This window comes from Tympanuchus pallidicinctus, unplaced genomic scaffold (assembly GCF_026119805.1).
Source record: "Tympanuchus pallidicinctus isolate F22 unplaced genomic scaffold, pur_lepc_1.0 scaffold8, whole genome shotgun sequence".
NCBI lineage: Eukaryota > Metazoa > Chordata > Aves > Galliformes > Phasianidae > Tympanuchus > Tympanuchus pallidicinctus.
The window spans coordinates 18,637,532-18,660,145 of record NW_026294802.1 but is presented as its reverse complement, the minus strand read 5'-3'; the positions used below and the strand labels follow the sequence as shown (position 1 = coordinate 18,660,145).

At 42.6% G+C, this 22,614-nt stretch overlaps 2 protein-coding genes across 5 annotated transcripts in view; one reads left to right on the top strand and one right to left on the bottom strand.

Moving 5' to 3' along the window:
• ELK3 (ETS transcription factor ELK3) overlaps positions 1–9,574 on the top strand; it is a 33,214-nt gene extending 23,640 nt beyond the window's left edge. For all 3 annotated transcript variants that reach the window (XM_052667334.1, XM_052667332.1, XM_052667333.1), the window contains 3 exons: positions 2,390–3,184; positions 5,680–5,802; positions 7,957–9,574. In XM_052667334.1, coding sequence (XP_052523294.1) covers positions 2,459–3,184; positions 5,680–5,802; positions 7,957–8,055 — 948 coding nt within the window. In that variant the 5' untranslated portion in view covers positions 2,390–2,458 and the 3' untranslated portion in view covers positions 8,056–9,574. The remainder of the gene's footprint in view (positions 1–2,389; positions 3,185–5,679; positions 5,803–7,956) is intronic.
• A 2,800-nt stretch (positions 9,575–12,374) lies between these two features.
• The window catches only part of CDK17 (cyclin dependent kinase 17), a 77,609-nt gene continuing 67,369 nt past the window's right edge, over positions 12,375–22,614 (bottom strand). For both annotated transcript variants that reach the window (XM_052667330.1, XM_052667331.1), the window contains 8 exons: positions 21,543–21,666; positions 20,119–20,239; positions 19,566–19,663; positions 19,160–19,265; positions 18,408–18,450; positions 17,089–17,179; positions 16,262–16,339; positions 12,375–16,040 (listed from right to left, as the gene is read on the bottom strand). In XM_052667330.1, the coding sequence (XP_052523290.1) occupies positions 16,003–16,040; positions 16,262–16,339; positions 17,089–17,179; positions 18,408–18,450; positions 19,160–19,265; positions 19,566–19,663; positions 20,119–20,239; positions 21,543–21,666 (699 nt within the window). In that variant the 3' untranslated portion in view covers positions 12,375–16,002. The remainder of the gene's footprint in view (positions 16,041–16,261; positions 16,340–17,088; positions 17,180–18,407; positions 18,451–19,159; positions 19,266–19,565; positions 19,664–20,118; positions 20,240–21,542; positions 21,667–22,614) is intronic.

The window sequence follows — 22,614 nt, the reverse complement described above, 5'->3', positions numbered from 1 at the left end:
TTGGCCCTTCTTTCCCAAGCGGGGTCCTTTCAGTGCCTAGGGGCATGTTCATCCCATTCTGTCACAGGTTTGGGGATTTTAGGCACCCTGATTATAGGCGTATATAGGAGAAGTGTCCCAGTCTGTCTTCATGTCCCTTGACCTCCTTAGTCTGAAGTTCTGCTGGGAAGCAGGTCTCAGTTCCAGCTCATGCTCCAAGTGGCTCCTGCATACTTGTGAGCTAACAGGCTGCTAAAATCCTGATGTCATGTTGAGAGATAGTTACACCTTAGCTCTAAATGACTCAATCAGGAAGTGTGGACATAAGTCGATGTAAAAACTTCAGCCACATTACAGCTTGGTTTCAAGTGCAGGAGGAGCCAGGCCACCAAGCCTTTGGCATCCAGCTCACCTGGTCTGTGGAGGAGGACAATCCCTATCCCTCCAGGTTGGAGCACGTGGGGCCCACCTGCTCTGAACTGGTGTTTGGAGTGCTGTGGGCAGTGCCTGAAGCGCTGTGGTGCAGATATGCCTGAGCTCCCAACACGCTGGTGGGGGCAGTGCAGCCATCAGGCAGCAGCACCCAGCTGGATCGGAGCCTTCAAAGAGCGGTGTGATGCCAGGTAGGATACCTAGAAAATCCAACCAACGGCACAAAGGGGCTGGAGGAGCACGTATACTCACTGGCCTGCCACTGAGAGGCCTATTCTGCCTGCAGAAGCAGTCAGTATCAGGAAACCTCCTTTGCTCTTTGAAACTGAGCCCTGCTTGTCATGGTGCCTGTCGCTGTCCTCCCTGGTTGGAACCATCTTCTGCAGCTCAGAATAATTCTGACAGATCACCAAAGTGATGTAAAAATAAGCTGCTTCTTAACCTTCACATCAGTCGTTCATCAAAAAATGCTTGAAGTGACAGCGTCATTTGAGAGGCAGTTAATTAATTTGTGTCCTTATTTTCTCTTAAATGCTGATGGAGATTTCCTGGGGCTCTTCATTTGAGAGAAGCCTGCAAAGTGCTCAAGGGGCTTACACTTGAATCCTTTTCATCTGCAGCCGTCATTAAGTAGGCTTGCTGCAGGCATATGGAGACAGAGGAGCTGCACTCAGAGACCTTCTGAAAATATGTTTAATAATGATGGAGGATATATACACTCTTCAACTCGTTTGGCTGCCTTTTATAGCAGTGGTTCCCTGCTTTAAGTCTGCGTCCATCTACAAGTTGCTCTGGTGCTTGGTGGAACAATAACTCTTAAGAGCAGAGATTATTTTGAACTAAAATGTATATATTAAAAGAAAGAGACAAACCAAAATCCAGTTGGGATGTTTCTGCTCATATGTGAATAGTTAGAAGGTTCTGTGTTTATGATAGTATGTAAATGAAACGGTACAGAAGAAGTGCATTCATCTGATGTTTCACCTAATTAACAGAAAAATCTAGGCCAAGGCCAAAGCCATGGGAATTAAAGGTACGCAGATATATTCCATGGGCTAAATATACGTCCTGAACTTTAGCACTGCAAAAATAGGCACTGAGGGATCAGCCAGGTGGGCAGAACATGCGTTCAGCTCAGCCTGGGAGAGAGCAGCTCTGTGCTTCCAGCCTGAGCTTGCCAAAGTTGGTTCTCCTCCTGCACCCTGCGTCCGTGCTGCAAACTTGAAACTTTCTGTGTGCTGCAGCTCTGACCTGGGGAGCAAATCTCTTCCTGAGATTCATTTTGTATTCAAGAAAGTGTCTGAATGAAGTGCCAGCCAAGGAACCTTTAGATGTGGTACTGAGGGACATGATTCGTGGGGAAATACTGGTGGTAGGTGGACAGTTGGACTGGATGGTGTTGGAGGTCTTTTCCAACCTTAGTGATTCTGTGACCCGATACAGAAGTGTGTACTCCTCTCTCCCCAGATCAACCCTGCTTTTGTGGCAGAAAAAAGACATTGTTCAGGCTCTGCGAGCACCCAGGATTGAGCCCTGTCCATATATAAATAGGGAGGACGCTTATGTTCCTTTTATTTTTATAAAAAAAAAAAGAATGTGTGTTTTCTCAACTGTTCTGAGAATCTGTGCCTGAATGAAAAACAAATGGCATTTTAGGAATAATGTAAATGTTCACATTCCCTTGTGTACAGCAAGGCAGATCTGGTTGTAGAGTGCAGGCAGGAGGGGCTGCAGGCGTGTGCCCCACAACAGGATCACTGCCTGAGGAGAGTTTTTAAGAGGAGGCTTCCAGACAAACCCTCTACCAGGGGCTTCAGGAAAAGTGAGATCACTTGAAATCTCAGGAAATAGTGCCCTTTGTTTCTCTGAAGGCCCTGAGCGGGTGGCGGAAGCCTCAGTGCTCCTTTGCTCTTTGTGTTTGCTGTACTCCGTGCCTCCATGATACTGATCTTCCTAGCGTCTGCTTTTGTATTTGCAGAACATCATCAAGAAGGTGATTGGACAAAAATTTGTGTACAAGTTTGTGTCCTTCCCTGACATTTTAAAGATGGATCCACACGCCGTGGAAATCAGCAGAGAGAGCCTTTTGCTGCAGGACAGCGACTGTAAGATGGCCGCCGAGAGCAGGGACGTGCACAAGCACAGCTTGTCGGCTCTGAAGAGCACAAGCCGCAACGAGTACATCCACTCCGGCCTGTACTCCTCCTTCACCATCAACTCTCTGCAGAACCAGCCAGACCCTTACAAGCCAATCAAAACAGAAAAACCGGAGGAGAAGTCGGAAGGAAGCACGCCGGTCGAGGAAGTGCGGACTGTTATAAGATTTGTGACAAACAAAACAGACAAACAAGTCATGAGGCCCATGGTGTCATTGCCTTCCACCTCCGAAACAGCAGCTGCTTCTGCTTTTCTCAGCTCACCCGTATCAGCCAAAATCTCTTCCTTAATGCTACCCAACAGTGCCAGCATCTCATCTCCATCATCATCCTCCTCCAGGTCGCCGTCGCTGTCTCCCACCTCACCCCTCCCCTCTGAGCACAGGAGCCTCTTCTTTGAGTCCAGTTGCCACGACTCAGATTCCCTCGAGCCGCTGAACCTCTCCTCGGGCTCCAAGGCGAAGTCGCCATCTCTTCCCCCAAAAGCTAAGAAACCCAAAGGCTTGGAAATCTCAGCCCCACCTATGGTTCTTTCCAGCACCGATATTGGTTCCATTGCCCTCAACAGCCCTGCTCTTCCTTCGGGATCTCTGACTCCAGCTTTCTTCACTGCACAGGTATGGCTGGCCAGCCTCACGTGCTCTTTCCATAGCCAGCTCTCTCTCAGTTTGGCCAAGGGTTTTAGTGCTCGGGGCATGTTGTCAGCCACTGCCAGAGCAATGTGAGGACAGAGGGTTCCTTGTGGCACTGCACCGCTGGGGTTTCCATGTGGTTGTGGGGAGAATGAAAGAAAGGGAGGACAGGGTTCTTGTAGGTTGGAAGCTGAGCATAGGTACTGTGAGGTGCTTGGTCAGAGCTCTGTGCTAGGTGTTGCAGCCCTTGAAATTGTGATATTAGGTTTCAAACAGGGAGTAAGTAAAAAATCTGGTGGATGTCCCACCAGACCAGGCTGTAGGGGCTCTGAGGACCCTGATCAGCTGTAAATGTCCCTGCTCGCTGCAGGGGAGTAGGACCAGATGGCCCTTAAGAGTCCCAACTCAAACAATTTTATAATTCTGATTGGTGTCTACAACAGGCTTTTAAGCCAGCTTTGATTTGCAAAGTTTTGCAGGTCCAGAAAGTACTTGGCGGAGCTCCCTTTCAGTACAGACCTGAATAACTTGTAGATTCTTCTGTTCTCTATAAAATAACTGCCAGTTAATCACATCTCTGTGGTAATGTTGATGTACAGTTCTGATTTTTAAGCAAGTCTGTGGAAAAAAATCTATTTATTCAGAGGTTAAGAGAAAAAAAACACATAACGGAAAATGATCCAATGTGTTCATCGGTGATTTTTGTTCTGTGCTGCCACTGCATCAAAAAAATCCTGGAAGGGAAAAAAAAATATTAAAGAAAGTTGGTGCAAACACTGGCATTGAATGAGACAGTTCAAGCAGTCATCTGTCGGGGATCAAACCGTGCCCAGAGGGACCCGCAGGCCTTCCCATGGGGCACGGCCCAGCTGGGATGCCCAGGGCACGTGCTGTGCCTGCTCAGCTTGGAGTCCTCATGGGGACAGGGGAGCAGAACATGTGCTTAGCCAGCGTGGTGCTTGCTCTCCCTGTGCCTTTCAGTAGGATGCAGAAGTTTGTGCAAAGCCACTGTGACTCGGGCACACCTGCAGGCCACTGAGATACAGGGCTGTGCCACAAAGAAAGAGGAAATCTGTGGTCTGCTATCAGTCATTTTGTGCACCGTAAAGCCTCTGAGTGATTTGATGAATGGCAGGAAGAACGGGAGTGTGGCAAACCAAAGATGAGGTGCATTGGCAGGCCCATACAGCCTCTATCTGTGCTATAACCACAGTAAGTGTTTTGCTTGTAGGCAGCAAATTTGACAAATCCTATCAGATGCCAGCTAGACAGAATGACAGCGTGAGTTATTACAGGCTTGCTTTAATCTACTGCCGCCACAGAACTCAGGATAAAGAGTGATTTCTCTCCTCATTTTGTAATCATTTCTTTGAACACTTCATTTTCTCATTCATCTCTGAATCAGAGTCCTTCCTACCCTGAAAGTCATAAAAGGGAATTAGAGGTGTCCAACCTTTTGGCTTGCCTGGGACACGCTGAGTGAAGAGGAATTGTCTTGGGCCAAGTAAAAAATATACAGTGCACTTGTATGAAAGTAACAAAACCTCATTTTTATTTTTTTCATTAAAATATATATAAAAAAGAGGGCAACAAAATATAAACCTTGCAGGCTGGACATGTGTGACCCCCTTCAGTAGGATGCCTCACTATGGCACTGATGGCCATCATCCAACTCAATGCCATTACACGGCTTTTTTGGCAGGTTGTCCCATCTCAGAGGAGGCAGATGGCACCCTCATAGGGTAGCCCTGGGTCTGTTTATTTTAATGTTTGGTTATGCAGCAGTGTGGCTTTAACTGTCTGTTTCCAGTGTGGATAAGAAGCATCCTGCAACGTAAAGAATTAAATAAAAACTGTACAGCAGCTGTGTGCATCTAACTGTAAAACCTTGGCATGACAGCTGTAACATAGGCTGGAAATGGGCTCAGGTGCTGCCCCTTCGTTGAGCATCACTGCAGTGAGCTGCCCCACTTCAGACTTGGTGTGCTTAGATCAAAAGGAAGGCTTTTCGCATCCAGCACCAGCTGTATAGTGGCGTGAGGGCAGGAAATGAGGATACATGAATTTCCACATGTAACGTGAGGCTAGCCTACACTGTCTGTGCTTAGGTTTCCTCGAGTGGTTCTGATGCTTGACTGATGGTGATACTGCTCTATTTGCATGAAATAAATGTGGAGAGGTTGAGAGGTTTGCTCTGGCTGGCACTTGGCTGTGTCACAGCTCACAGGTACAAGCGCCAGCCATCGGGATGCGAGCTTTGGCTCAGCACTGGCATTGAGCACACATTTGCACACCTGCAGATCTGAACGGAGCACAGCTCAGCCTCAAATCCTCTCGCTGTGGCTGTACCTACGTATGAAAGAGCACCTCCAGGTTTTCTTCAGTATTTCCTTATTCTTTCCTTACGCTTATGTATTATAACTCAGCAGAGGTAAAACCACTCCTCGTATGACAGAATATTGACCTTTTCTGTCTTGCAGACCCCAAGTGGATTATTGCTGACCCCGAGCCCGCTGCTGTCCAGCATCCATTTCTGGAGCAGCCTCAGCCCCGTTGCTCCTCTGAGTCCTGCCAGGCTGCAGGGACCCAACACTCTGTTCCAGGTAGGTCTGTCTAACACACAGGTTTCACTTCTGGAAGCACATGTGGAAGCTGTGTCAGGGGAACATCTCATGTTGGACTGGAGCTTTTCAAATGGTTTGAGGAAACACTGGAGTTGATGAGCATTTCTAAGAGAAGTGTGTTTGCCTGCACCACCTTTAGAGCACTGGCAGCACAGCCAGACTCTCCTGGGCAGCATCTGCTCTGAGGTAGAAACATACACATTGCATGAAGGAAACAGAGTAAGTGCTGTGTACTGGTAGGAATAAGAGAGCCCTCAGAGCTCTGAGGAGAGAGTGCAGAGCAGGAGAGCATGGGAGAACCAAGAGCAGTTCCACAGCACCTCGCTATGCAAGGCCCAGCTCATCCTTCTCTCTCGAGAAGGTACTTCTCACTCAGAAGACAGGATACAGTTGTATTTAACTTAAGGGCACTCTGAAGGTCGTGTTTCCAGATCTGCCTGGGTGGTTGCAGACAGGTCGCTTACCCCTCTGAGCACCTCTCTGTATTTACTGGGAGAAAAGCAGCGCTGTCCTCTTGTATGGATACTGGGGTTGTGAAAATCTGTTTTATGGAGATGTCATAAATATCAAAGACATGAAGCAAACAGCAATGGCTGTGGAGCTCAGGGGCAGTGCTCTGCGGCTGAGGAAGGGATGGTGGGCATGGCCTGAGCAGCTCCAGCTGCAGTTGATTGAGTGAGTCACAGGAGGAACGGGGCTGAGCAGCTAATTGGCAGCAATCAGAAGAAGCCTACGGTCAGCCAAGCAGCTGAAGAACACAGGGAAAGTCTGGGAGTGAAGGCCCTGAGTGCTGTGGCTGGCACCAACATCGGAGGGTGCTCTGAGCCCTCAGGGGGTGGCTGCACTCGGTTGGGTGGCAGTCCTTCAACTTCCAGATGCAAAGCTCGGAGCCCCGGAGCTGTTTGGTTTTCACCTGAGTTGAAACGAACATTTACTTGCTGATAAAGGAGCCAAAACGCTGCCGGCAGCCAGAGGCCAGCACTGCTCTGCGACTGCCTGCCTCACCCCCTTGCCTGCTGACTCACAGGGAAGTGGGAGCAGGCTCTGTACATCATCTTTCAGGCCTGTGCTGCTATCTCAGCAGTGCTGTGCTCAGCCCTGGCTCTAGCTCTACAGTGTTAGCGTTTTTATAGGACCAGGAATTCATCAGCAGAGCAAGCCCGGGACGAGCCTATGGGAGCAGTGCAGTCCCTGCTTTGGTGAGCTCGTGGCACGGCTGGGCCTGGCTGTTGGGTTGCTCATTACCTGGTGAAAGCTCTCCTTCCATGCCTACGAGTTGAAAGCAGCTCCCACACACCGGCGCCCATGCACCCTCACAGCCTCCTTCCGCACAGACGGCCTCGATACTCGGGCCTACCTGGAAGGTCTTCCCTTTGAAGTCGCGCCGTTGCACAGTTAATTGCAGCAGGGCTGATGTTGTGCAACGGGGGCCTGGTGCCGCAGCCCCGCCCTGCTGCTGGCCTGGGCGCGTTAGGAAGGCGTCAGCGCCCGCGTGGCAGGGCGTGGGCATGGGCCGGGGCACGGGGCAGGTGGTGAGTAAGCACTCTGCACAGCAGTGCAGAAAGCCTTTGTTAGGACAGGCTGCCGCAGAAGACCCTGCTTCAAGGACTAAATGATCTGGCATAGCGACCGGCTGTTTCTTGGATGAACTGTAACTGCTCGAGCCTCCTTTTCCCAGTGCTCTGTGCTCACAGTTGTGCTTTTTCGATCCTAAAACTGCACCCTGACTTTCACTTTTGCGAGGATCTTCCCTGCGCGGCTTTAATCAGATGAAAAGCGTGGGTTGTAATTAATGTTCTGTAGGCTGAGAAAGATATTTGGAAACGGAACGGAGGGCACCTGTTTCTCCACGTTGTTCACTTCTCCAGTGTGATTACAGCTGCCGTGTGTCAGCTTTTATATAAAATACAGCCAACAATAGGCTCGCCCATCCCCGTACGTTTAGAAGCGATTCAAGGTTTCACCCCTTGCTTCGCATTCCTGGTGTCTGACGCAGGCATGTGGTATCCATCCTACTGCACAGAAATCAGCTCTCAAAAACATCTGGGCTCGGCTGCTAGCGGGAAAGGCGCGTGCTTTGGGGCTGAGCACTGCGAGATAAGAGAGTGATTTTTCCCTTTTGGCCTCTTGCAGTTTCCAACTCTGCTAAATGGTCACATCCCAGTGCCACTCCCCAGTCTGGACGGAGCCTCTTCTCCAGTACTGCTTTCACCGAACGCCCAGAAATCCTGATGGTGCCTCACGCGTTAAGGACGTTTGGTGGATTTAACACTTCATTCCTATGGGCTAGTTTATTCCTGTGTCATGAGAAGGACATCGTGAAACCCTCTAGTACTTTGGTTTGCACTTTTCATTACATGGATAGTCTACTTTTATTACGTTAGTGTTTTTAAACAGTGTTTATATATAAAAGTATATATAAATCTGTTTTGCATTAAATGAATTATAATTTTTTTATATCATAGCTCTCAAGTGTTGAACACTTCTGTTGTTGATGAAGTACTTTTCTGTAATGGATTGCAACAATGTATCTAATAAGGATGTGAAGCTTCTTTTTAATACCTTTTTCTGCCTATTACGCATTGTGCTTGTGTAAACTATAACCGGCTGTGCCTTCTTTTGCATAATGTCATGTAAATGATTTATATATTTTCTAGTATTAAGATGAAAAGTTGAAAGACAAAACTAGTATTGAGCAGCCCTACGGTAGGATGTCAGTATTTTCTCCACGGATAGGCCATACGACGCAGCGTATTCATGTAACTTTGTATTAAGTGCTTTCAAGTTGTATAAAAATAGCCTTATAATTTTTCTTTGCTGAAGTGAAAAACGTAATACACGTTACAGTCAGGAGATGTGTTCGGGAGTAACAAAGCCACATTTACACGTGAGTTCTTCTGTGGAGTCGCAGCAGGGAAGAATCAGGCCGTGTGAACTCGTGAGACGTCGCCAGCATTTGAAAGTCCTTCTGTCGGAAAGGAGACGTGGCTCAGAATCTGTCTGGCCCAATGTCTTACGAAGCATCAGCGCTACGGCTGCAAAGCCTGCAGGTAGTCTCTGTCCTCCCTCAGTAAGGATCACTGCCACCAGTTCCCCGGTGCTTTGTTTCCACGTGCCAAGTGCCTTCTACCACTTCCCTGAAGGATCCTTCTTGCTAACGGCTCAAGGGCCGCACTTCCCCTTCCCCCGCAGCTGAAGAAGCTAGAGGACTGCAAATGTCTGCTGCTTGTCAAGAGGCGTACTATACTGCACACGTCTGGCATGTTTATGTAGAAACATCTCAATTCTGGACGAAGAAAAGCAGCACTGTGTTACCATAGACTTGCAATTTGAACTTAGTAGGTATGTCCTCTGCCTTGAGGTGATGGCTGAGTCATCTAAATGCCAGGTTAGGATGAGGCCAGACTCCCTGGCACCGCAGATACTAATCTTGGCAGGGCTTGTGCAAATCATCCCGTTTTCTGAGGCGGCTAAATTGGGTTGAATGCTGTTTTGCTACTTGGGTCTTTCAGATGAGACCTCCCGAAACCAAACCAAAATGAGAATCACGTTTGCTCCAGGTCAGTAGAGCCTCTGCCTTATTTCTTGGCCAAGCAGCTGGTTGCAAGCCTGTGCGTTTTGAAACCTATGCAGTGAGTTGTCTGCTGATTCTCTGCTTGGATGCATTTCATTGATGATGTGTGTAGCTAATTGTAAAGTGCTTTTGGATCCTTCAAACTGAAAGGTGCTAAATAAACATTTTATTACTGCAGCTCTGATGTTGAAAAGCCATTTTTTGGGCAGAGGAATTCTGGCAAGAGTAAGCAGGAATTTTCCTGGGGCTCCTCAGTTTCACTCAGAATAATTATGCGAATCAGAAACCTCTGCATCTACATGCGACACCAGTGCTGATAACCAGGGCAATTAGATGCAAGATGTAAGGAAAAAGAACAAAACAACAGCGCTGTCATTTACTTGATTCAGTGGTGTAAGAGCTCCTAGACGAACCATCCCAAAACCAGAAGATGCAGCATGTATGTGTGAAGGGTGATTTTTTATACTAATTAAAACCAGAACAGATTGGAAGAAAAGGCAGCATATAAGTAATGGGGTTGGCTGGTCTAGCACAGATTACATCACAAAGGTTTGCAGATCAGACATTCCCCTTTCAACAGCAGCTAGGTGGAATATTTTGCAGGAACTGAAAGTTACACGGAAGCAGCTGTTCACACTCCAGAGCCAACTCTCTTTTCTCAATTTTAGAAAAGCAGAAAAGCCCACTTCAGTACTCTCACCTGACATATACCAGTACAGTTAATAGGTGAGCAAGGCATAAAGATGAAGCTCTTCTCACTGCTCAGTTACTCATGAAATTTTAGTCTTTCAATCAATAAAGATACTGAATACCACACTGAGAGAAAGAAACAGATTAAAAATGAAGAGAAAGTAGGTAACAGAAAAGATTCTTGAAAGACGAAGCATCCAGGTTCTTATTGCTTTATTCCTTCCAAGGTTTTACTGTTAATGAGGCAAAATTATTCTTTCAAAAAAGCTCAACACGAAATGAAGCTACACGCAGCACCAGCCCTACTCTCAGCCTGCAACTCTGGGGCACTGGGGGATGCATCAGGTCTTCCAAGGAGTGCTGCCAAGGCAGGGAAAACAGTGATGGGTGCTGAAGTACAGAAAGATTGGAAATGCGTGCGTTACATCAACACAGAACAATTTGTTTTGTCTGAGTAAAAGTAGTTCCATGAGGCAGATGCTTGCTAACCTGGAAACAATCAACGAGATGAGTGTTTAAAGGTGAGACAGCCATTAGAACAAGCAATGGGATTTAAATTGAGTTTCTACATTGAGAGGCTGTGTGATCCTGTGCCTGTAGGAAGTATCTTCCAAAGTCATCATGGCCAGCAAATAAATGTAGAAAAGGCACAGTAAGTACAGATGTTTTTGTATGTAAAGGCATCATTGATCCCTTGTCATCTTGAAGTTGTCTACATGTCTTTTATACACACAGGTCACTCAGATGTAAGCATACCTCTACAGAGCTACAACTTTTGAAATCCCTTCTCGCCTCTTTTACATTAATTGTAGCTGCTCTTTCCAACTAATACATAAGTGCTCAGCCTACACAGACGGAGCACGAGATTATTGCTTGAGGGCAAAGAGATTGACAGCATTAGTGAGGAGGAACATAAATTTATTTAAATGAGAAAAGGAGAATGAACCTGAGGCAGCAGCTCTGGAGCAAGCAGTGCCACAGCTTGCCCAGCGGGGTATCTGCAAACAGCTTCTTACAGGAGAGGTCTCTAGGAGGTACGGCTGCAATTTCTTCCTCTGAGAGATTCCCGTCAGTTCGTTTTGCGTTCACTCTGCAGTAAGTGCAGGGGGATAAATGCAACCTTAATTATTCCTAATCTAGCTCCAGGCCAGCTCCCACCTTTTTCAGATTAAGGAAAAGGACATGGAAAAGCGGGAAAAAAATTAAGCCTTTGGAAAAATGAGCTTGAGGGGTGAAGAGGAGGAGCGAGCAGCGTTGGCACTGCTGTGCGGGGCATGGAGGGAGGTGCTCTGCAAGAGCGGCTTGGAAAGGAGATAGAGAAGTGTATCCTCCCAGGTTTGCAATCCACAGCATCTCCGTCAGCAAGAAGATCCCACTGCAACAATGAAGGAGGAATAATTTGTTTTGAGGTATGGCCTGAGAGCCAAGCAAGACTTGCATTTCATTAGGAGGACCATAAAAGTAATCTGCTTCGGCAGGACTGCTTAACTGATTTTGGAGGATGCAGCCAGGATGAGAAATGGAACAGTTACTTACATCAGTAAGTCTGTGCACGTGTGTGCATTCACATCTTAAAGTTGGCTCAGAAATCACAGGACTTGAATGAGTTACAGCATTTCAGAGAGCACGTGAAAATAATGGAAAAATGTATGTATGTGCTTTTCCACTGACATCAATCTTCCTGGTTAATGAAGGAAAGGCAGCACAGGCTAGTGAAAAACATGGAAGATTAAAAAAATCTGGAATAGCTGAACTCTAAACCCAGTCCTGCCAACAAAAACTTCCACAGCAGCCTACAACAAGAGATTGGTCTCCGCAACTAAACTGCACAGGCAAGGCCATGCATCTTCCTAGTCTATCATACTTTCCAAAATCAAACCTGAGCTAATTAGCTAAACACCCGTACAGTGTTTCCATTCTGCTTTACAGCCCGCGCTTGTTCTCATGTCAAGCTATTAAATTAGTTGCTGGTGAGATACAAGTGCTGATCCTTGTGGGCCACAAAGCAGCAGTAGATCTCTATCAGTGCAATCTGTGGAAGGGGGGGAAAAAGTGTAGAAAGGAAACCCAAAGTTAAATTCATAAAGATCCTGCATTTGTTTCATAAAGACCCAAACATCACAGAAGGGAAAAAATGGAACTGAAATGCATGAACAAGGTACAAAAAATAATTTAATCTCTGCCTTTCAGTGACCAGACAAAATGAACACATCCGGGACACGTTGTCCAACTAAGGTGTGATTTTTCTCAGTGTTGCCATAGGCTACAGTTCTGCATTTCCATACCCTAATTTATTTGGACTTCTTTCAAGTCTTACTTGCATTCTGGGTATTTCTTGGCTCTGTAATAGTTAGCTTGTGGATATTTACAACATGCCTTTCATATATTTTGTCCTCAATAACTGAATGTATTCTTAACCTTAATTCCATCTTAACATTGCAAAACAGAAACAGTGTGCTTTTATTGAATTGAAAAACTCACGCAAACAAGCAAGCAGCCCCAAGAATGCTACCTTGCAGCTTTTCAAATGATTTGCAGATACAAAGTACGCTGATTCTTTAATAATTGTTTATTTTAACTTTTATTGCCCAATTCAGGGATACACTCTGGCTACTTAATGCTGTGGTAAAGCAGCACAAAAATAACACAGCTGTGCTGAGATGCATGTTTCACTAGAGCATTGCCGTGCAGCTGGGTAATTCTCTTCCATTTCTCACTCTTTCCCAGCCTGTAAATCCCCATCCTCCACCCACCCTTTCTCCCCTTCAGCCCTCACCTGCCATGAGCACACGACCTCCTACCATCTGCTTCTTTCTGGTCTCCAAAGCCACCTTCTTCCTACACACCCCTAGACGCACACCTCACCCTTTCTACCTCTGGGTAGATGGGATACAACGGGTATCTTCTACAGATGATTATTTTAGATCAGCGACAACTCACAGGCCATTTCTCCTTAACCGATCACCCATCTTCAGGCAGAGGATGACACACCAAATCTTGACAGTCAACTACTTTTACAGAGCATCTGCCTGGCTCTCACTGTGGCTGAGGTTCTCCCCAAATGATCAGCACTCCTTGCATTCCTAGCGACAGCGGAACCAAGCCTGTAGTGCCTGATGCTGTCAGCCAGAACAAACTACACCAAAACAATGTCAGAGAAGTGCCCAGTGACTTCACACTCACTATTGCCCCAAACAGGCATCTGCCACACAACTGTCTCTGCCGATGCAGGAATTATGGACCACAAATAAAAAGACTCCAACAAAACTGCCTTGACCGCAGACGCCAAGTTGCATTCTTTAAAGCTACTTCCCAACGAAGCAAACCAATTCACTTGTAGGTCCTTTGAAAAATCTCTATGTATGCAGAATGCTCTAATTTTATGGAATATCTTTTCACCTGCAATAACAAACCTGAACGCCTACTTAAAATGGACACCTCCTTCTGTTAGCTGCAGCTGATCCCCTTCCAAATTTGTTAATGCACTTCATTTTACCAGTTAAACCTTTAAGTCCTTTTTTCATTAGCATCACATTATCGTTGTTCTTTTATGACCTAGAAAATATTATTGTGTTCTAGAAATGCTAAACCCCACATTTATTCACAATGAACATTTACTCTATATCTTCACTACTTCCGTAGAAAAAAAAAGCTGTTTTTCAGACACTTCTTCCTTCAACACCATCACATCTACAGCGTATCTCCTACAAAGTTAATCAGTATAAAATCTAGATCAGATCCGTATCAACTATAAAAAATATATTAACAACTATTTCAGGACAAAGGTTTCTCATTGGTGCCAAATCTGCCTCTGACACACACACACACGACGCTCCCACTGCTATCAGCGAGACCAATCCATGTATCCCAGACACGTGTCACCTCCCTAGAGCTAGGCAAGACTTACGAACCCAGGTGACACGCAGGACTTGACTGCTAGTAATTAGACTATGGACCATGATTACGGTACGATCCTGAACGGCCTCATTGCAGGTGAGTCATGCCACCTCCACTGCCACTGCTTCTTTGTTGCAACAATTCCTAAGCAGCTCAAGTTAAACCGCTGACTCCCAAAGCACATGGGTCTAGCTGTTTCCAACAATGCCCCAGGAACTGCAAGTTCACTTAGTCTGTATTTTTAACAACACAGGGCCTTTGTTATTATAAATTTCAAAACAAAACCAAAGAATTCCACATAATATTTATACTTTCAAAAGTACAATATTAATACAGGTCGGTCAGTTAGAAATAACAGCAGTTTGTTAGGTCTACAAGATTTAACGTAAAACCGGTTTACAAATGCTGAAAAGCAGTAGTGGTCCAATAGTCACCATTACACGTGAGTTCCTCTCTTTCAGAAAATAAAAAAAATCCCAATTCAAATTTACCAGTATCGATGAAATATTAATAAAACACCCCCAAACATGCCACGATCACTATTCACAAATAAAGTTAAAATGAAATATACAAAAATTCACTTAATACTGTTAAATAACAATAAACTACAAGATTTCCTGAACAGAAATGGTAGGACCCCTGAATGTTTTACAGTGAATGTCAGGAAAAATTAAGTTACCTATGACAATTTTCATGATATACCAGCCAAAGATTTACATGACCATTTCAAAATATACCAATAAAGATTTACAGTCTCTTTAAGATGCACGAAACAAATAGGTTCAGAAAGGTGAACACAAATGCTTAAAAATACTGTAACCATCACCAAGGGTGTACTTATGATACTCACTGAGATGCATAAGCGTAGTAGTAACATGTTTACTATCTCTGGTAAACAGATAACACCTAAGATCTGAAAAACTCTCTAAGTTCCCATTTTAAAAGTTTTCTAGCATAGTGAGTTCTTATCAAGTACAAACTTGCATCTTTCCAGTTGATTTCAAGTGAATAATGCACAAATGGGAGAGAAACGAGGTGGGAAAGCATCACATTATTCCCATATTCTTGTAATTAGTCGTCCCGTTCCTCTGTAATAAAAGATTCAAAATTTCAAAAGTAAGTCAGGGTCCAACATGTATGAATCTTTTTTTTTTTTTTTTCTTCTTCTTTTTTTTTTTTCTACTATTTGTATTCCTAAGTTAAAAACAAGGTAAAAAAAGTCATTGCTTCTGCAAGTCATTGCTCCTGCCAGGCCCAATATGCACAACAACGTGCAAATACCTTATACTGGAGTAAGCCTGACAAAATGTATCATCCAGTCTCCATGCTCTAATTCATCAATAACTAGTATAGGATCTGAGAGCAAATAACAGTTACTTTTCACTTGTTTGAATCAACTTTCACACCGTGTGCTTTTCAAAAACATAATATGCATTATAATTTTTCAACTATTTCAACACATACTTTCAATGTTAAATAAGGAATTAAGTGCCATGAACTCAGAGCATTAAAGATGGTTCACCTATAGCCAAGCAAAGCTATGCTTACATTCCAGGAAACACTGCAGTTTACGAAATACAAAAAAACCCTGCAGCAGTAGAACATTTTATGAAGAGAAACAGATGCATTCACATATTATAAAGCCACTGCAACTTCTTCAGGCATGGAACTGTTGTGTTAACTATACAGACAGTAGTTATTTAGCAGCAATGATTCCGCAATAAATAATGCACTGTGTTTCTCAGTCCTGCACAAAAATTGCAGCTACAGTTACATCAACAGCTGTAACCTACTGGCTCTAGTGGCAGAGGAGACCTTAAAACCAACTGTACAAAAAATTGTCACACTGTGACAACAAATATAAAAACATAATCTGCAGGTTGGAAATAAAAAGACTCCACTGTGAAGAGGACAGTGTAGACAAACTGCGATTCCAAGTCCACCAAAGAGAGCACTGCCTTCAGATCCGAGTCCTTGACTGAGAGGATAGGCTTGGGCTTCACTCTGGACCGCCCTCTTTAAAAAAGCATGCTCTGCCTTCTGTTCTTCCCATGTCCTACAACAGAACATGGACCATGGTGAGAAACAAACGTTCGCACAGCAGAGTTCAATCACTATTCTTCTGTCTTTCTGTATCAAGACAACAGCCCTTCCTCCTGCCTTGTGCAACCACTGCAGGATCTTTTTTCATTTTTATTTATTTATTTTTCCTCCTACCTGCATTCATTGAACTAGCAAGCAACTTGCAAGTACAAGAAAATATTCATCTTCCCATACCTGTCTCTGGGTAAGTGGAATTTCGAAAGCCAGGGTCTTTCTGCAGCTGAATCTCTTTTAGACTGAATATTGAAACACCTAGAATGTAAGAAATAAATTAATTTATATTCAAGTGCTTTAACTGAGCAAATTCTATTCTTAATTTAGCAGCTTGTGTGAAAAAAAATCCCTTTTCTATTTGCATAGTTAAGTCAATATACACTGGTCATCTGTAACAGATAAGGAGTTTTCCATTAAGTTCTTGTGAGTTAATTCTGATAGATAGCTAGGGTACATAGAGCTGCTTGCTCAGTTCCCCACACTTCCACTCTGAGGATGAGGAAAGATAACAAGCAAGAAAACTTGTGGACTGAGGTTAGAATTGTTTAATAAGGGAAGGAGAAGCTGAGGAAGAGAGAAAGAAAGGAGAACAAAACAAGCTATGCAAAGGCAATCACTTCCACCTCTCGTGCAGACCATTGCCTGGCCAGTTCCTGTGCAGGAGATGGTTAACTGCCCTAACAACGTTCTATGGCATGGAATATCTCCTTATTGAATTGAAGTAATCTGTCTCTCATGTCTCCTCACTTTTTACACATCTTCCCAGCCACCAATAGTGGAGAAATTAAGAAACAGAAAAGGCCTCAATGCTGTGGAAACATCATTTAGCTACAGGTAAAACACTGGTGTGTTATCAGCAATGTTTCTGTGACAAATACATAAAACATAACACCATACAGGCTGCTGTAATAAAAACTAATTCCACCCCACCAAGATCCAGTACAGTAACACAGACAGCTTTCACGTACTGTCTCAACAATATTCTGCTACTTTACTACTCTTCTTACTTTCAGGCAAAGTGTGTATCCTTGTTCCAAGACTCCTGAAGTATGCATGTTTCATGGCCTCTTCTGCTGAAATTCTCTTCTTTGACTCATACTATTAACATAAAAGGATGTGTGTTGGTTTGCATTAAAGAATTCTTTGCATTAAGTCATTTGACCAAAGGAAGAGTTCAACTTGCTCAAATCTTTCCTACCAACTCATTGGGACACCTTTGTTTTCTTCACTGTTATTTCACACATGAAACACCTAGCATATGCTGTCTACATTAGAACTGTCAACATGCATGCATGGTTGACAAAATACTTTAAAAAACAAATTGCTAGAAATGGATACAAATAATTTTTTTTTTTAATTTTTATATTTATAAAAAAATATGTACAACTTTTTTAGAGTTGTAACACCGATTAGGTTATATATTAAATGGCAGTGAAATGCTATTGCAAGAGATCACAAAAGTTTTCTACTTCAGATGGACTATGCTACAGCATTTTGCATAAGAAGAAACTCTAGACAACATGTTCTCATATGTGCACTGAAACTTTGTGTCTGGCACATTTGGACAAAGATGCAGACATTAAAAAAGGTGCACACAAGTAAGAACAAAGTTCAAGCAGCAACTGCAAGTGCTGTTCAACACAACATGCAAATAGATGAAGATCTGATATAGAATGGCTGCAAAACAAAGAAACCAAATTCCTAATACACTAATGCTTTTTAACACAGTGAAGCTACAGGACTTCTCCAACTATTCAAACACTTAAGAGTCAGTCCTCCATCTTGCTTCCCCTTCTTTTGCTTCAAGCTCTTTTTTAATGCAGATTAAAAGATTAAAGCCACATACTACTTTACCTTTTGAGTACAGACAGTTTGAAAGATCAAAGAGTATCTTTACACCTTAGTATCTGATTCTCTAGTGGTAAGCTAAATCTGTCTTTACAGAAACACAGCATCTGTATTCAAAAATCCTGTTGAAATGTAAGTTCAAAAGTGCTTCAGTTTTTCAGAGAATGGCTAATACAGAATTATGCAGATTTTATGTTTTTACTAACAGTAATCAGAGAAAAAATTGCCTCTGGCAAAAGCAGAAAAAAATCCCACCACCACCAAAAGCTACAACCAAAATCATCAGCTTTTAAACTCCTGCAACATACATTCCTGCCTAACACTCTTTCTTCCCATGTCTGTATCCACCACAGACTCAGCAGAATGCTTCACTTTAACTTACATCTGTCAGTTGCTATGCTTGCAATACATTTTTTTAAAAATATATTAACATTCTAAACTTGCACATATATAAAGTAAAGCCACAAACATATCTTACTTGAAGGAACTTTGCTATCAATTCAATTCCTTCAGTGTCTAACCTGAAAAGAAAAATATTAAAAAAAACACATTACAACAGTTGTTGAACTATATTTGCAAAAGCCAATCTGCAAAGTAACTAATTTCATTAAAGGATATTAAAACTAAAATTAAATTTTCATCTGAACAACTTCTTTGCTTGCGAAAATGTATACACACAAGTAGCAGTATCTCAGAACAAGGCTACCTGGAAAACACTGGGAACAGAAAACTCTTGAGCTCTGCATTGTGGTTTAGTAGGTCAACTCAGGTCATTTACTGGAAGGACACAATGTTAGATCTTTTTCTTCTGAGTCACTAAGAATGTGTTAGGCTTTGTTATACAGTTTATTTATAATCTCTGTGCTGTTAACAATACTGATGCAGACCCTGCAAATTCTTCATAACGTTTTAGAATGATTTCAAGAGACTGCTCAAGGAAACCTTGCCATTTTAACAATGAGCCTATTATATAGCAGAGGAGAATTTGGAAGTGCTGAGTGAATACTCCCACTATGCAGGCATTATTAACGGGATTTTATAGTTCTATAGGTCATTATGGAGCCTTGAGTGATATTTGACAAAGTAAGCACAGAATACCAGCAGTATGCTTTGCATTAATATCTGCCCACAGTAATGCAACTGATGTATCATACTTGGAAATTTGTCCACACATTTAAAAATATTCAAAGACATTGGGATGCATATATTATGTTAGTAAAACACAAGTACCTTGGTGCATGGTTGATTAGGGGTTGTGGTTTGTATTTGGGAAAGTTGTAGTTTCTAAATTCATCACTGGAAGAAATGCCTGGCCATGTTTCTTGACACGGGGTTCCTGTATTTAAAAGAAGTAACAAATTAAACTTAGAAAATGAAACACACCAAACTGTAAAAGAAACCCCTTCTACATAAATAAGCACTTAATCCTGTAATCTGAACAGGAAAAGAGAAGGCAATTCTGTGCAAGCTCATCTATGCACTCAACTTGATAATTTTCACCAAGAAAACAGTCATTCACCTTAAATACAATGGAACGCAGAACACCATTTTTTTACAGATGTACAGTTCTCACAGAAAGAGCATTTAGAAGAATAAGATTACAGCCCTGACAGCATTGCTAGAAATACATATTTACCCAGAAGCCTGAAAATTAAGTGCAGTTCGTCTTCAACAGTCGAACCTGGGAAGAGAGGCCTTCCTGATGCCATTTCAAAAAATATGCATCCAACACCCCTTTACAGAAACACAAACGAAGATAAATCAGAAAAAACCAGCAATTTTAGGTTTTTAAAGTCTTCTGTAACTTACATCTTAAATATAAGCAAATTATTAACTAACCACACATTGCTATTAAAAATACAGTTTTGAAAGAAGAGATACATCAACAAAAGAACTGCCAAAGACCAAATATACCTTCAGATGTCAAGTTAGTCAACTGTATTGTAGCTCACAGTAAACACCACGCATTATGTGTGATTTTTTTTCCCTAGAGATGTCAGCCTGATGCATGTTAACTGGAAGTAATAAAAAGTTATTCAGCATTCAGAATTTCTCTGAAACCTAACTTGGTTGTAGGCTTCCAAAATTCAAAGAATTAGTATTTGAATGCTACTATACAGTAATGAAGAGTTGGCATCTTTTCAGCTGGAGTGAGAAGAAAACTTGAAACTTGACAAAACTGCACAAACCACATGTCAATCTGAGTTGAATACTCTGAAGATCCGAGGAGAACATCAGGTGGTCTGTACCATAACGTGACAACTTCGTTGGAATAGGTCTTCGTAGGAACAGATTTCGCTCTAGCCAATCCTTGATAAAAAAGAAAATAAGGGGTGATGTGCTGCTTTTATGCAATGCTGCTTTGCTTAAATCTTATTCCACGTGGAATTAACAAAGGATTTTTATGAGAAATCAACCTTAACATACCCGTTAAATACGTTCTGAACTATATTCAATTAAAGAGTCCTAATTTCTATCATTTGTCTCCCACTATGTGCATTAACATAATGGGAAGTGTTTTTAAGCATAGAAGGTAAGTAAGCAGATCAAAACCTGCACTCATTCTATATATTACATCAAAACAACAAAGCATTATATCAACACAGTATCATCCCTCATGATCTGTGAAACCCCTTGTAGCACACAAATTTTTAAGGACTTTCCTGACATAAAAAATAAAACTGTGAAGGTCATGCTCTACTGCAAGCGCTCAGTGGAAATCCCATAAGAACTTGGTGTCCTACTCAAGTGATAGAGCAACATCTAACAATACTGTAAGAAGACAGAGCTTTTCTCTTGCTCACTTTGGTTACTTCTATGCTTTGGATCTACCATGGAACATGATGAAAAAGAACTTGAGCTCCAACTTAAGGATGTGACTAAGTGCCAATTTCAAAGCAGCAAAACTAGTTTCAAACCTCAAGCAGCTGTCTGATCTGTAAGTACATTTTCTAATACCCTGTAGAAGTCTGACTTTCACTTTTTGAGAACATACAAATTTACTACAGACTTGATGTTCTGTTTTTTCTTTGTGAGTGCAATTGCACACTCTTCTCCCCTTTGCCTCATTCAAATGAATTCCAGCAACCACGATGACAGTTTCCACTAACTTATTCAAAGGAAAGACAGGAACTAAAACAACAGCTTGTGGAATATCTGTATTCACGACTGAAGTAATAAACAGACTAAGTACCAACTTCTAAAGAACAGTAAAACTGACGGAGTCTTGGGTAGCAACCATATGCATCAATGCTGATCTCACAGCTACAGTTCAGAAGCTACTACAAGGAACACAGTGCAGCTACTTTACATCACAAACAGCAAATTTCTTCCCTACTGATTCTGACAAGGGAACATGCCTTTTTCTGGATTCTGAGATACAGCAACAGCAATAAGGACAAGGTCCTGAATCCCAGCCTTCTAAACTGACAGGGATGTACAAAGAAGATTAATTAATACACTTCCTAGTTCATATTCCCAGCATTCACAGTGCAAATGTGCAAATACACACTCCCAGTTTCAAAAGATTCCAAAGTTCTGTATAGTTTACATTCAGTATTTTCCCGATGCTAAACAAGGAGAATATTTATTCCAGAAGAATTCCAGTCCATACCAAAGTCTGCTAGCTTCAGTTCTCCTTTCTCGTTAATTAGTAGATTTTGTGGCTTCAGATCTCGATGTAGCACCTTTCTCCTATGACAGTATGCCAAACCACGAAGAATTTGGTATAAAAATAGCTACAAAAGAGAACGTTTAAATAAGTAAGACCATAAACATTAATCTTCAGATTACATTAACTACAGAAGTCTACTTGGGCACTGCAGAGTTAAGTCGCTGTACTGTAAACAAGACAAAGATACTTCACAAGAAGTGAATTAACTTTCCATACGAGCACACTCTTGAGTATCAGATTTAAAATCCCTTTATGCTAATGTACTGCTTTTCCACGATACTTTACAACAAAGATTTTGAGAGATTTGTTCTGCATAAGAGAACCACAGGGCTATTTATTTTTTTAAGCATTTACCAATGCTGTTTCCCACACTAATGTCTTTAAAGGTAACCACCTCTGACTATACTCAAGTTACTTTCTGCCACAGGATCCCTTATTAAAATGCAGCTCAGCACTCTTTCCATCCAACTGTGCAACACTGTGTAAAGAATATTTTGGCAGGCTACTGGAAAAATACAACAGGATTCACAAGCTCATGAAATGTAGAAAAATGAAGATTACCAACACAACCCCACTGCCTCTGGCATTTATATTCATCCCCTCACCTTGATACACACAGGTTTGTTTTGGTCCTTTGCAAAAGCCAGCCAGCCAGGCAACTCCAGTCATACATATTAATGCTGCATATATGTAAACTTAGAAGTACTAAGGGATGAAGAAAGGTTTAGCAGTGGTAGCCAAAGCAGTTTACTTTATCATTACAGTTTCTGTAGGTATAAAAAGGCTGAATTTGAACATGAGACTTTTGGGTAGCTTTTGCCAGCATCAATTATTATATGACCATTTCCTAACATTTCAGCTTATTTTTGTACCAGGTAACACTAAAAATTATTTTTTCTCTAAGCTGGACAAATACACAGCAGGTGTAGTTTACATGCATCTGTTCTCAGTTTGCTTACCTCAGATTTATCTATATGAGAAAAAATGAAATTTGTAGCGATCTGTAGGATTT